This window comes from Eretmochelys imbricata, chromosome 6, assembly GCF_965152235.1.
Source record: "Eretmochelys imbricata isolate rEreImb1 chromosome 6, rEreImb1.hap1, whole genome shotgun sequence".
In the NCBI taxonomy this organism is placed as follows: Eukaryota; Metazoa; Chordata; order Testudines; family Cheloniidae; genus Eretmochelys; species Eretmochelys imbricata.
Window position 1 is genome coordinate 27,773,465 of NC_135577.1, and position 12,870 is coordinate 27,786,334.

Below are 12,870 nucleotides of genomic sequence, written 5' to 3' on the forward strand. Positions count from 1 at the left end.
TGGAAGTTTACAACTCGGTAACCAAGAGTAGAATTTGGCCCAGTAGTACATCTAATTCTGTAAGTTTTAGCCAAACATATTTTTCTCAAACTGCTGTTGACTCTCAGCTAAATTGTGGAACCAAATTCACCACTGGCATAAGTGTGTGCCAGGCTACTTGGACTTCAGTGGAGTGGGGCTTTCTAATGCCAATGGTGAAGTTTGCTTTTTGCCCATAAATTCCACCGAAAGGTAACAGTTCCAGGGTCAGGATTACAGCCATATGGAGAATGGGAAAAGAGATGCTGAGACTTTTTTGTCTCTGACTGTTTAACTGATTTAATCTCCCTCCCTCACTTCATCTTTTTAAATTAATACAATTAATTCTTTGATGTTTGAATATTGTCCTGTGTAAGGAAGTCTGGGTTAACTATAACAGAGATTCTGCTGACTTGAGCTATATACTGGATCTAGTTAGCATGCACAATAGATGGCCACTGGTTTTGGATGATGCATACCCATCATTCCAAGCTTGGTAAGAAGAATTTTTCCCTGGAAACAAGTTAGTAATCATGCAGTGTGGCCCATTAGCAGGGCATCTGATTTCAAAGGGGTAGCATTTTAAAAATTCATGTATAGGATGTAGCATGTAGGAAGTTGGAAATGTTAAGGTGGATAGGTTAATGAAATGTAAGGCAATCTTGCAAACACTTACTGACTCCAATAGGGCTAGTCACAGGAAAGCATATGTGTGTTTGCATCATCAGGGCAAAAAGCTTCACCACCAAAACTTCAGGTGGAAAAACAGTTTTTCTTGTACTTAGTTAACTGTAATCCATGAAACCTCCTTTTGCAATTTGTATTAACTAGAATGATTAAACTTGTTGGAACAAACTACCAAGGGAAGCGGTGGATTCTCCATCCTTTTTTTTTTTTTTTTTTTTGTGGTATGGCCTGTGTTATAACAAGGGGTCGGTCAGACTAGATAATCATAATGGTCCCTTCTGGCCTTAAGATCAATGAGAATGGGTCAACTCTGACCATGCTGAAGAAAGAGGAACCTTTCCTCCACAGTCAGCACCTACTATGGCTTCTTTAGTTCTGCAGGCTCTTCTTATAACAATGTTAATAATAAAGCAGCCTTTCCCCAAGCCACTTTTCTGCTACCAGGTGCTAGGAGCACTGTCTGATAATTCAGGGTAACTAGACTATGGAAGTACTGTCTGTCAGGGAATATAACAAAACCCACCCGCATGAGACAAAAGTGGGGTGAGGTTATACTGAAGAAAAAAGGGATGGAAGGAAAATGGCTTGCAATACCGTGTGTGTGTGCGCGTGCTCATAATAAAACCCAGAGCTGGTTGAAAATTTTTGAATTAGTTGTAGGGGGAGGGGATTTTGTGGGGTTTTTTGTTTTATTTTAGTTGTTTTTTGCTGCTGAAAAATGACCTAGTCTTAAAAAAATAAGAATTGCTATGAAAAAATTAGGCCCAAATAGGGGGTTGGTTGTTCGTTTGTTTTTTAATGTTTATGCAAATGGTTATTGAAAGTTTTAGTTTTCAGAAACAAAAAAATCAGGTTTCTGGTATACAAAAAAAATTCAATTGTGGTTTTCGTTTAAAAATAATATTGGGGGAGGGAGGGAGGGAACCCATAAAACTACAAAGGGGTTAATTTGAACCACTTTAAATTGAAAACAACTGTGACATTTTAAACAAAATTAGCTTTTCACTTTTTTTAACAGCTCTAATAAAAAATAAGTTTTTTGAAGGATAAGTTTTATATACTTTAAGTGGTCTGAGATAGGTGCCAAGGTAGACTGAGTCCCACATTATAAGGGCCAACATACTCAATGTACCATCGTGACATCCCTACAGAGGCAAGGCCCAAGGATAAGATCTGAGACAGAGCAAAAGACTTTAGGCCGTGATCCAAAGCCCATGGAACTTTTTCCATTGATTTCAGTGGGTTTTAGATCAGACCTTTAAAGATCAACAGAGCTGGTTTGAAATCAGAAAATTAATCTGCCACTCTGTGTGTAGCCACTGTGAAAAAGTGCAGAGTGGGAATAAGTAAAAGCAGGAAGGTTCAGCCTCAAATTGATTCAGCAAAGGCTTAACTTCATGCACCAGACTCTCCGGCAGTTCTTTAAGCCTCTCTGTCTCTCAACCCCACATCTCTACCCCAAGATCTGCTCCTTCCTTTCCCCACGCCTCTTTCCTCCTTCTCTGTTTTCAGCAAAAACTGATTTTGCTAGACTGTCTAGGGCTAAATAAGACTGTCTAGGGCTAGGCTGTGAATGAGAGGATAGGAGAGAGCAAACATGAGGAAAGCTACATAGAACTCTGAATGTAAAGATCCTGGGACTTGTGTCATCCTATCAGTTGTGTGGGTGCAGCCCCTGTTGCACTTCAATAAGAGCTGGGTGTGCTTGTTTAACTGGCATGGTGCTCAGGGCCTTCTCCATTAAGGAAGTGTAGGATTATTATCTCTGCCATCTCCCTATTTGTCATTTACTCCCTGGGTGAAGTGCTCCATCTACTGTCAGTGTTCTAGGAAAAAAGAAAAGGAGGACTTGTGGCACTTCAGAGACTAACAAATTTATTTGAGCATAAGCTTTCGTGAGCTACGGCTCACTTCATCGGATGCATTCAGTGGAAAATACAGTGGGGAGATTTATATACACAGAGAACATGAAACCATGGGTGTTGCCATACACACTGTAACAAGAGTGATCAGGTAAGGTGAGCTATTACCAGCAGGAGAGCGGGACGGGGAGGGAGGTGGGGGGAGAAAACCTTTTGTAGTGATAATCAAGGTGGGCCATTTCCAGCAGTTGACAAGAACATCTGAGGAACAGTCGGAGGTGGAGGGGGGAATAAACATGGGGAAATAGTTTTACTTTGTGTAATAACCCATCCACTCCCAGTCTTTATTCAAGCCTAAGTTAATTGTATCCAGTTTGCAAATTAATACCAATTCAGCAATCTCTCGTTGGAGTCTGTTTTTGAAGTTTTTTTGTTGAAGAATTGCAACTTTTAGGTCTGTAATCGAGTGACCAAAGAGATTGAAGTGTTCTCCGACTGGTTTTTGAATGTTATAATTCTTGACGTCTGATTTGTGTCCATTTATTCTTTTACGTAGAGACTGTCCAGTTTGGCCAATGTACATGGCAGAGGGGCATTGCTGGCACATGATGGCATATATCACATTGGTGGATGTGCAGGTGAACGAGCCTCTGATAGTGTGGCTGATGTGATTAGGCCATATGATGGTGTCCCCTGAATAGATATGTGGACACAGTTGGCAACAGGCTTTGTTGCAAGGATGGGTTCCTGGGTTAGTGGTTCTGTTGTGTGGTGTGTGGTTGCTGGTGAGTATTTGCTTCAGGTTGGGGGGCTGTCTGTAAGCAAGGACTGGTCTGTCTCCCAAGATCTGTGAGAGTGATGGATCGTCCTTCAGGATAGGTTGTAGATCCTTGATGATGCGTTGGAGAGGTTTTAGTTGGGGGCTGAAGGTGATAGCTAGTGGCGTTCTGTTATTTTCTTTGTTGGGCCTGTCCTGTAGTAGGTGACTTCTGGGTACTCTTCGGGCTCTGTCAGTCTGTTTCTTCACTTCAGCAGGTGGGTATTGTAGTTGTAAGAACGCTTGATAGAGATCTTGTAGGTGTTTGTCTCTGTCTGAGGGGTTGGAGCAAATGCGGTTGTATCATAGAGCTTGGCTATAGAGAATGGATCGTGTGGTGTGGTCTGGATGAAAGCTGGAGGCAGGTAGGTAGGCATAGCGGTCAGTAGGTTTCTGGTATAGGGTGGTGTTTATGTGACCATCGCTTATTAGCACCGTAGTATCCAGGAAGTGGATCTGTTGTGTGGACTGGTCCACGCTGAGGTTGATGGTGGGATGGAAATTGTTGAAATCATGGTGGAATTCCTCAAGGGCTTCTACAGGGCAGGATGCTCCCTTTCCTTGTAAAGCTGGGTGGAAAGAGAACATGGACCATCTAGTCATGCCTCCTTGTGGGGCTGGAGGCTTCACATTGGTAAAGTGGGAATGATCGTAATGAGCTGCATTATCTGGAGATCTGTGGGAGATATCCGTGAAGATCCCATGGAACTGAGGCCATTCTGATACCTCTCAAAAAGCTGAACCCACAGGGCCTCCTAGCGGAGGTGTGAAATCATACTGATAAGCAGTAGCTTTTGATGCATTTTGCATTGTAACTTACTCTGACTTCAAAGAGGAACAAGCCAGACAGAGCGGCTTGCTCCTCAATTCATTGACTCATCCAAAATTAGCAGTTTTGAATACTGAAAATCTTGGCCTCAGAGCTTAACTTTAGGTGTAACCTTTTCAGAGAGAGCTTAACTTTAGGTGTAACCTTTTCAGAGTCTTGTCCCTTCGGTACCTTGATCCACAGGCTAGACGCGAAAACTGGCCTCTCATCTCAGTTCCTTTCTTAGTGCCAGTAAACATCAGGTCAATCCAAAGTGCACATAGGGAGACTGCATACAGACTCCTTTTGGCAGTGCAGTATGGAGCACAGCTGTGGGAGGAGTAGTGGGGTGTGTGACCAAATTTCTTTGGTAGCCTTTACATAGACTGTTTTCAGCTCCAATTTAGACATGCTGATCAATCAACTCACTGAAGATTTTTAAGTGCAGATCGGCAGCTTTTCCTGTCAGCAGTAAGTAATTACATGTTCTTTGTCTGGACTGGATTTCTGATGGTCTCAAAATCTCTAAGACAGACTTTTGTTGTTAATTTTACTCTTATATTGAGTATTATAATTGTTCACAGTCCCCTGTCCCATCATACTCTCAACCAGGAAGTTTGTTTTACGCTGTTTGCGGCTCTCTTCCAGGAAATTCAGCTGCTGAAGAACCCATTCTTTCATGCTCAGATGAGTTGAATGTTAGCACCAATCTTCCACAAAACTGTCAGCCTGTAAGTAATTTCCTCTTCTTCTGTGACAAATGTGACCCTGGTTGTATAGGGGTTTGACTCTACTTGACCACGGCGTTTACAATATCAGAGTCAATAACCATGTCTCTTCTCTGTGTTGCTTTCAGCTCTTCATGCTGCAGCTTATTTGGCAAAATATGGTGTTGCTCTGAACTCTCTGACTATGGTAACACCTCCCCCTGTAACATGAAACCTCCCTATTTATTTGTATTATGGTAGTGTTGGCTAAGACCCCTGTCATGGGCCAGGGCCCCATTGTGCGAGGCTCTGTACAAATACAGAACAAAAGGATGGTCCCTGCTCCAAAGTGTTTACAGTCTGCCTCCCCAACAGTTACAAGAACCACGACGCCCTCTATGGAGCCAACCCTGCAAACACACACAGGTCATTTTACAGATGTGCCATTGTCACCGTTTATCATGGTCTTGCAAAATTTGGTATTTTTCTTAGAGCCTCAGCTCCTGGAGTCAGGTAAATGAGGTCAATTTCCAGCCTTTATTGCAGGAAAAAAGCTACAAAGTGTGACCCTACAGGTTCAGAAATCAACAGGTAAATAAAAAGAGGCCAAAATCTTATTGTTTTTAAAATTATACGATTTTTTTAAAGCCAATCTTCTGGGCTTTTGGGGACCTGACGGGTGAATTTTGAACACTTGGGGTTGGCAATCCTGGACTAGTTTCACTGACTTCGGTGTCAGTGAAGTCACATGTGAGTGTTTGCAGGCTGTGTGTTTGTGCAGCTCCTACCACAGCGGGGTCCTGGCTTGCTGCAGGATCACCAGCTGAAGTTCTATGGCCTCTGTTCTGTAGAAGGTCAGACTAGACCAGTGTTTCTTAAACTTTGGAAAACTTGAACCACCATTCAGGAAAATGAAACCATTACCTGCCTTGCAATCTCCTCATGTGTTGTTAGTCCTCATCTCAATCTACGTGACATCCACCTGGCTCCTTCAGCCAGTCCTTTATGCCCCACCGGAGGGCTGCACCCCACATTAAGGCTGGACTAGTAGATCACAGTGATCCCTTCTGGCCTTAACATTTATGAATACGTCACTGATCCCAAATCTGGGCCTCTGGACCACATGGTAATATAAATATTAAATAATAACAAGCACACATGGCATATGTCAATCTACTAACTACCATAAATGGGCACAGCCATGACTAAGTTAGTAAGAGAGTACCTGATCAGCCATTTGAAACTTTAAAAGCATGGAGTAAATGCACTTTCTCATTGGAGTCAAAGCTCTGAGTTGTTGGCTCTCTGTCTTCCCTCAAGATCACAGGTTGCCCTTTACGTTCCCTTTTAGAGCCCTAGGGTCCAGTTCCGCTTTAGGTATAGCTGCAGATTACCTTCCATGTCTATGAGTGAGAGAGCAGGGGTTGGTCCAGTGTCTGCACAGATCCATTAAAAGTAGCACAAAGACTCAGGGCTTGAATGTGATTCCACATCATGTTTCATTTTCCACTTTTTAAAATCAATACTAATCATGTTTATTTTGGCTTGCCATTTTTTGTTTTTTAAAAAGGCAGCACTTAGAGAAGCCAAAACAGTCAGCTAAAAAAAAGTGGTGACTCAACATACCAGGGGTGGGCAAGCTTTTTGGCCCGAGGGCCACATCTGGTTGGGGAAATTGCATGCAGGGCCATGAATGTAGGGCTGGGGCAGGGGGTTGGGGTGCGGGGTGCAGGAAGGGGCTCAGGGCAAGGGGTTGGGGCAGAGGAGGGGTGCGGGATGTACGAGGGGGCTCAGGGAAGGGGGTTGGGTGCAGGAAGGAGTTCGGAGTGCGGGAGGGGGCTCAGGGCAGGGGTGCAGGGAGGAGTGCACAGGGGGGCTCAGGGCAGGGGGTTGAGGTGCAGGAGGGGTGCGGCAGGGGGTTGGGGTGCAGGAAGGGTTCAGGGTGCGGGCTCTGGCCTGACGCCGCTTACCTGGAGCGGCTCCAGGGTGGCAGTGGCGCGCACCGGGGCCAGGGCAGGCTCCTTGCCTGCCTGCCTGCCTGCCTGCCTGCCCTGGCCCCACGCCACTCCCGGAAGCGGCCAGCACCATGTCCCTGCGGCCCCTGGAGGAGGGAGGGCGGAGGGCTCTGTGTGCTGCCCTCGCCTGTGAGTACCTCCCCCAAAGCTCCCATTGGCCACAGTTCCCTGTTCCCAGCCAATAGGAGCTACAGGGGGAGGTACCCACAGGCAAGGGCAGCGCACGGAACCCTCTGCCCTCTCCCCCTTCCAGGGGCTGCAGGGATGTGGTGTCGGCTGCTTCCGGGAGTGACGCGGGGCCCATGGCACCACGGAGGCGGCAATCCCATGGGCCAGATCCAAAGCCCTGACGGGCCAGATCTGGCCCACGGGCTGTAGTTTGCCACCCCTGCAACATACCCTTAAGGTGTTGACGCAGTAACAATTACAAAGTGAGGGACTGTTGTGCTCTATAATTTTAGCCCTTTGGTACTGAGTTCAACTGCAGCTCTGCTGGGATTCTAAAAATGGCCTTCTTCTTTAACACTACAACAGTTCTGTTTAATCCAATGGTTAAGTCGAGAACAAGAAACACGAATGAGATTCCTTGTCATTAAAGTGGTCCACTCTAATGTCGGGATCAAAGATAACACAGAAGGTCTCCATTTGTAAAAACGAAATAAAAGAAAAAGACTCAGCAAAACACAGTGACTCAGCAGCTTTCACGCCCTTAAGCCTCAAATTGCAAATGTGACTTTTGCACCTTGCATGTAAATAAGCTTATGTGCCTAGCTAAAAGTTCCCTTTCAGGTTACATTTCAGCCTGGGCAGTGTGCATGAATGAAGGGGCCAGCTCTGGAGGAGAGAAACAGGAACTGATATTCAAGAGAGCGATCTTGCAGGACCAGAACAAGCCAGAAAATATGATCCAAAAGCAGCAAGTGATCCGGCTCACTTATCTGATCACAGCCATGGACCTAACCTGCTTGTTCATGCAGATTGGGATCATTCCAGTGAGTACCATTTGAGCCTGCTTTAATAGACCAGACCACTTTCTTTCAACACAGACTATTCAGTTTTTCAACAACATTAGGGGAGACTTTCTACCAGGAAATAGGGGAGAAAGTTTAGATCTGACTAGAAAGTCAGATGTAAGTGAATATATTGGCCTTTCACATGGCACTCCATGTACATTCGGTGAATAGATGCACATAACTAATGACAGGCAGACAGTACTTAATTTGTACCAGGGCTTATCAGGCTGAGCCCCAGCACCTCGAGGCTTGGCAGTTCATATCCCCGGGACCTTTGGGCTTGCCGTGTCAATTATGAAATTGCTTGAGCCCTGGCACTTCTTTCATTACCAATTAAGCACGGCAGGCAGATGATTATTTTTTATATTGCAGTAGTGGCTAGAGGCCTCTGCCAGACGCGTGCTGCATTATGCTGGGCCCTGTGCAGTCCCTGCTCCAAAGAGTTTATAATCTAAAACACAAGCTGTAGTAGGTAGGTGAACTAACAAGCAGGCATGGGTAGGGAGCATAGGGTAACAATAATAGAATATATTAGCATAGACCGCTTTGTGCACAGTATGTATGTGTAATAAGCCAATCAGGAGCCTGTAATCACAACGCGCCACTTGTCCAGTGGTTCTCGGGTGGCAGCTTTCTGTAGACACCATGCAAGAGGTGAATTTTAAGGAGGGATTTGAAGGTTGATAAAATAGTGGCTTTACAGATTTTGACAGGGCACTTTCCCCACATGTAAGAGGCTTCGTGGTAGAGAGAGCAAAAGTGTTTGTGGAAGATTGCAACTGGCCCTGTTGTCCAAGTAGAGGTGGGGATGGAGGTTGCATTAAGACAATAGAACGGATTAGTTATGGCAGGGCTGAATTGTGAAGGTGTCTGCATGGAAGGCCAAGAAATCTGTGTTTGATGCAGTCCAGGAGGCGGAGTCAAGGGTGGGTCTCAAAAGTGGTGTTGGTGTGATCAGAACAATGAGTCAAGAAGATGATCTCTGTAGCAGCAATTTCAATGGCCTAGAGGGTACAGAGTTGCAGATGCCAAAGCCAGACTGGAGGATGCTGCAGTAATCAAGTTGCAGGTCATTTTAAAAGGATATTATCAAGTAAAAATGTAGTTCCCACTCCACTCACAGCTCTGAGCTCTTCCTCTTATTTTTCTTTTCCTCATTTTTCTTCTCTCGCCTGCTATGAGAGCTCTCTCCCATCTCTGTGTCTCCAGAGACAGTCCACTCTGTGCCCCCCTTTCATAAACCAATCCAACAGTGGCTGTTCTGTTGCATGGTCTCTTAGTGCTTGTCTGTGGGTGACTGATGTAATCACGCTGGGCTATGGGACTAAGTAAAACTAACTTTCCACACAGAAGGAATTCTGACTATTCACCAAGCTCTCTCCAATACAAAGATTAAACCCACAGAAATACCTGTGCTAGATATATTATTTGCTTTACTCTTTCAGCGGCAGTATTCTCAAATACTGGTTGTAATAAATAGTGTGTAAAACTGTCCAGACAGTAAAATGTCTTGCATTTATAATGTCCCTCTAAATGCCCAAGGATGGTGAACTCACACTGGAGTATTAAGTGTTGGCTGGCTACAAGTGTATAGGCTGGGCTACAAGAAAGAAGCTGTTTGCTGTAGTTTGAGTGATTTTCTACATATGTACATTTTTAGGCAAATTAATTTTATGCAGTGCACAGTATCACAGCATGAACAGTCCCAGGATATGCCATATGGCAGTGCAAGGTGGCTCTCTCATTTACAAAATGTGTTTAGTGTATTTAGTGGTAGTGAAAGTGTCAGATTTATAGGGCTGGTGACTCTGTGCGCAGGTGGTATTAAGTGCTTTGGAAGCTTCAAAATATTACTTTTGCATTAAACATTACAAAGCAAAAGCCTGAGTCTGAGGCATCTGTCCCTTGGGCACAAGGTTTTTTAGGGTGCTTCCAGCTTTGGGATGTGGAGGGGACTGGTAGTACAGATGCCATTTTGTTTATGTGATATTTGCTGTTAATGCAGCTTGCTTGATTAAATAGGGTGTCATGATGACGTGATCCACAAGATCCTCCTGTGTGGTGCTCAGAGTGATGTGCACTTCATATCCAAAGGCAAACGAGGGGTAAAGTTAAATCATCCCCTTCAGCATTAGCTGAGTTGTTAAGAACTTCCTTGTCTGCCTCAAAATGCCAATGTGAAAACAGAGAGACAAGGTGGGTGAGGTAATATTTTTTTTATTGGACCAACATCTGTTGGTGAGAGAGACAAGCTTTCCAGCTACACAGAGCTCTTCTGCAGGTCTGGGAAAGGTACTCAACAGTGTCACAGCTAAATACAAGCTGAACAAAAAGAAAAGGAGTATTTGTGGCACCTTAGAGACTAACAAATTTATTTGAGCATGAGCTTTTGTGAGCTACAGCTCACTTCATTGGATGTAGCTCATGAAAGCTTATGCTCAAATAAATTTGTTAGTCTCTAAGGTGCCACAAGTACTCCTTTTCTTTTTGCGGATACAAACTAACACAGCTGCTACTCTGAAACAAGCCGAACAGATTGTTTAGCATAAGTCGTTAACACATATTTCAAGGGACAATTCAAGGTGAAGTGACCCGTTAACGCCCCTGTAGTCAAGGGAGTTTGTGGGTTACAGATCGTTATTATTGGGGCATTTAGTGCACTGGGTGCACTTCATTTATGGCTTTTTACAGCAATGTGCGTGGATCTAATTTGGATATGGATAGAGCCCTTTTTAATGTTTTTAATAAAGTAAATACTAATGGAAACTCTGTGATCATGGGAGACTTTAACTTCCCAGATATAGACTGGAGGACGAGTGCTAGTAATAATAATAGGGCTCAGATTTTCCTAGATGCGATAGCTGATGGATTCCTTCAGCAAGTAGTTGCTGAACCGACTAGAGGGGATGCTATTTTAGATTTGGTCTTGGTGAGTAATGAGGACCTCATAGAGGAAATGGTTGTAGGGGATAATCTTGGCTCAAGTGATCATGAGCTAATTCAGTTCAAACTGAATGGAAGGATTAACAAAAATAAATCTGCAACTAAGGTTTTTGATTTCAAAAGGGCTGACTTTCAAAAATTAAGGAAATTAGTTAGGGAAGTGGATTGGACTGAAGAATTTATGGGTTTAAAGGTAGAGGAGGCCTGGGATTATTTTAAATTAAAGCTGCAGAAGCTATCGGAAGCCTGCATCCCAAGAAAGGGGAAAAAATTCATAGGCAGGAGTTGTAGACCAAGCTGGATGAGCAAGCATCTTAGAGAGGTAATTAAGAAAAAGCAGAAAGCATATAGGGAGTGGAAGAAGGGAGGGATCAGTAAGGCAAGCTACCTTATTGAGGTCAGAATATGTAGGGATAAAGTGAGACAGGCTAAAAGTCAAGTAGAGTTGGACCTTGCAAAGGGAATTAAAACCAATAGTAAAAGGTTCTATAGTCATATAAATAGGAAGAAAACAAAGAAAGAAGTGGGACCGCTAAAAACTGAGGATGGAGTGGAGGTCAAGGATAATCTAGGCATGGCCCAATATCTAAACAAATACTTTGCCTCAGTCTTTAATAAGACTAAAGAGGATCTTAGGGATAATGGTAGCATGATAAATGGGAATGAGGATATGGAGGTAGACATCACCATATCTGAGGTAGAAGCGAAACTCAAACAGCTTAATGGGACTAAATCGGGGGGCCCAGATAATCTTCATCCAAGAATATTAAAAGAATTGGCACAAGAAATTGCAAGCCCATTAGCAAGAATTTTTAATGAATCTGTAAACTCAGGGGTTGTACCGTATGATTGGAGGATTGCTAACATAGTTCCTATTTTTAAGAAAGGGAAAAAAAGTGATCCAAGTAATTATAGGCCTGTTAGTTTGACATCTGTAGTATGCAAGGTCTTGGAAAAAATTTTGAAGGAGAAGGTAGTTAAGGACATTGAAGTCAATGGTAATTGGGACAAAATACAACATGGTTTTACAAAAGGTAGATCGTGCCAAACCAACCTGATCTCCTTCTTTGAGAAAGTAACAGATTTTTTAGATAAAGGAAACGCAGTGGATCTAATTTACTTAGATTTTAGTAAGGCGTTTGATACGGTGCCACATGGGGAATTATTAGTTAAATTGGATAAGATGGGCATCAATAGGAATATTGAAAGGTGGATAGGGAATTGGTTAAAGGGGAGACTACAACGGGTCCTACTGAAAGGTGAACTGTCAAGTTGGAGGGAGGTTACCAGTGGAGTTCCTCAGGGATCGGTTTTGGGACCAATCTTATTTAATCTTTTTATTACTGACCTGGGCACAAAAAGTGGGAGTGTGCTAATAAAGTTTGCAGATGATACAAAGCTGGGAGGTATTGCTAATTTAGAGAAGGACAGCGATACCCTACAGGAGGATCTGGATGACCTTGTAAACTGGAGTAATAGGAATAGGATGAAATTTAATAGTGAGAAGTGTAAGGTCATGCATTTAGGGATTAATAACAAGAATTTTAGTTATAAGCTAGGGACGCATCAACTAGAAGTAACGGAGGAGGAAAAGGACCTTGGAGTATTGGTTGATCATAGGATGACTATGAGCTGCCAATGTGATATGGCTGTGAAAAAAGCTAATGTCGTCTTGGGATGCATCAGGAGAGGTATTTCCAGTAGGGATAAGGAGGTTTTAGTACCGTTATATAAGGCACTGGTGAGACCTCACCTGGAGTACTGTGTGCAGTTCTGGTCTCCCATGTTTAAGAAGGATGAATTCAAACTGGAACAGGTACAGAGAAGGGCTACTAGGATGATCCGAGGAATGGAAAACTTGTCTTATGAAAGGAGACTCAGGGAGCTTGGCTTGTTTAGCCTAACTAAAAGAAGGCTGAGGGGAGATATGATTGCTCTCTATAAATATATCAGAGGGATAAATACCAGAGAGGGAGAGGAATTATTTAAACTCAGTACCA

The 12,870-nt window shown here is 43.6% G+C and overlaps 1 protein-coding gene across 7 annotated transcripts in view; it reads left to right on the top strand.

Moving 5' to 3' along the window:
- Positions 1-12,870, top strand: part of SLC67A1 (solute carrier family 67 member 1) — a 142,484-nt gene that overhangs the window by 26,064 nt on the left and 103,550 nt on the right. For 3 of the 7 annotated variants that reach the window (XM_077818281.1, XM_077818279.1, XM_077818280.1), the window contains 3 exons: positions 4,841-4,923; positions 5,049-5,107; positions 7,704-7,906. In XM_077818281.1, coding sequence (XP_077674407.1) covers positions 4,889-4,923; positions 5,049-5,107; positions 7,704-7,906 — 297 coding nt within the window. In that variant the 5' untranslated portion in view covers positions 4,841-4,888. Of the gene's footprint in view, positions 1-4,840; positions 4,924-5,048; positions 5,108-7,692; positions 7,907-12,870 lie in introns of those variants that run through there. The other 4 variants (XM_077818284.1, XM_077818285.1, XM_077818283.1 and 1 more) reach the window with 3 other exon arrangements.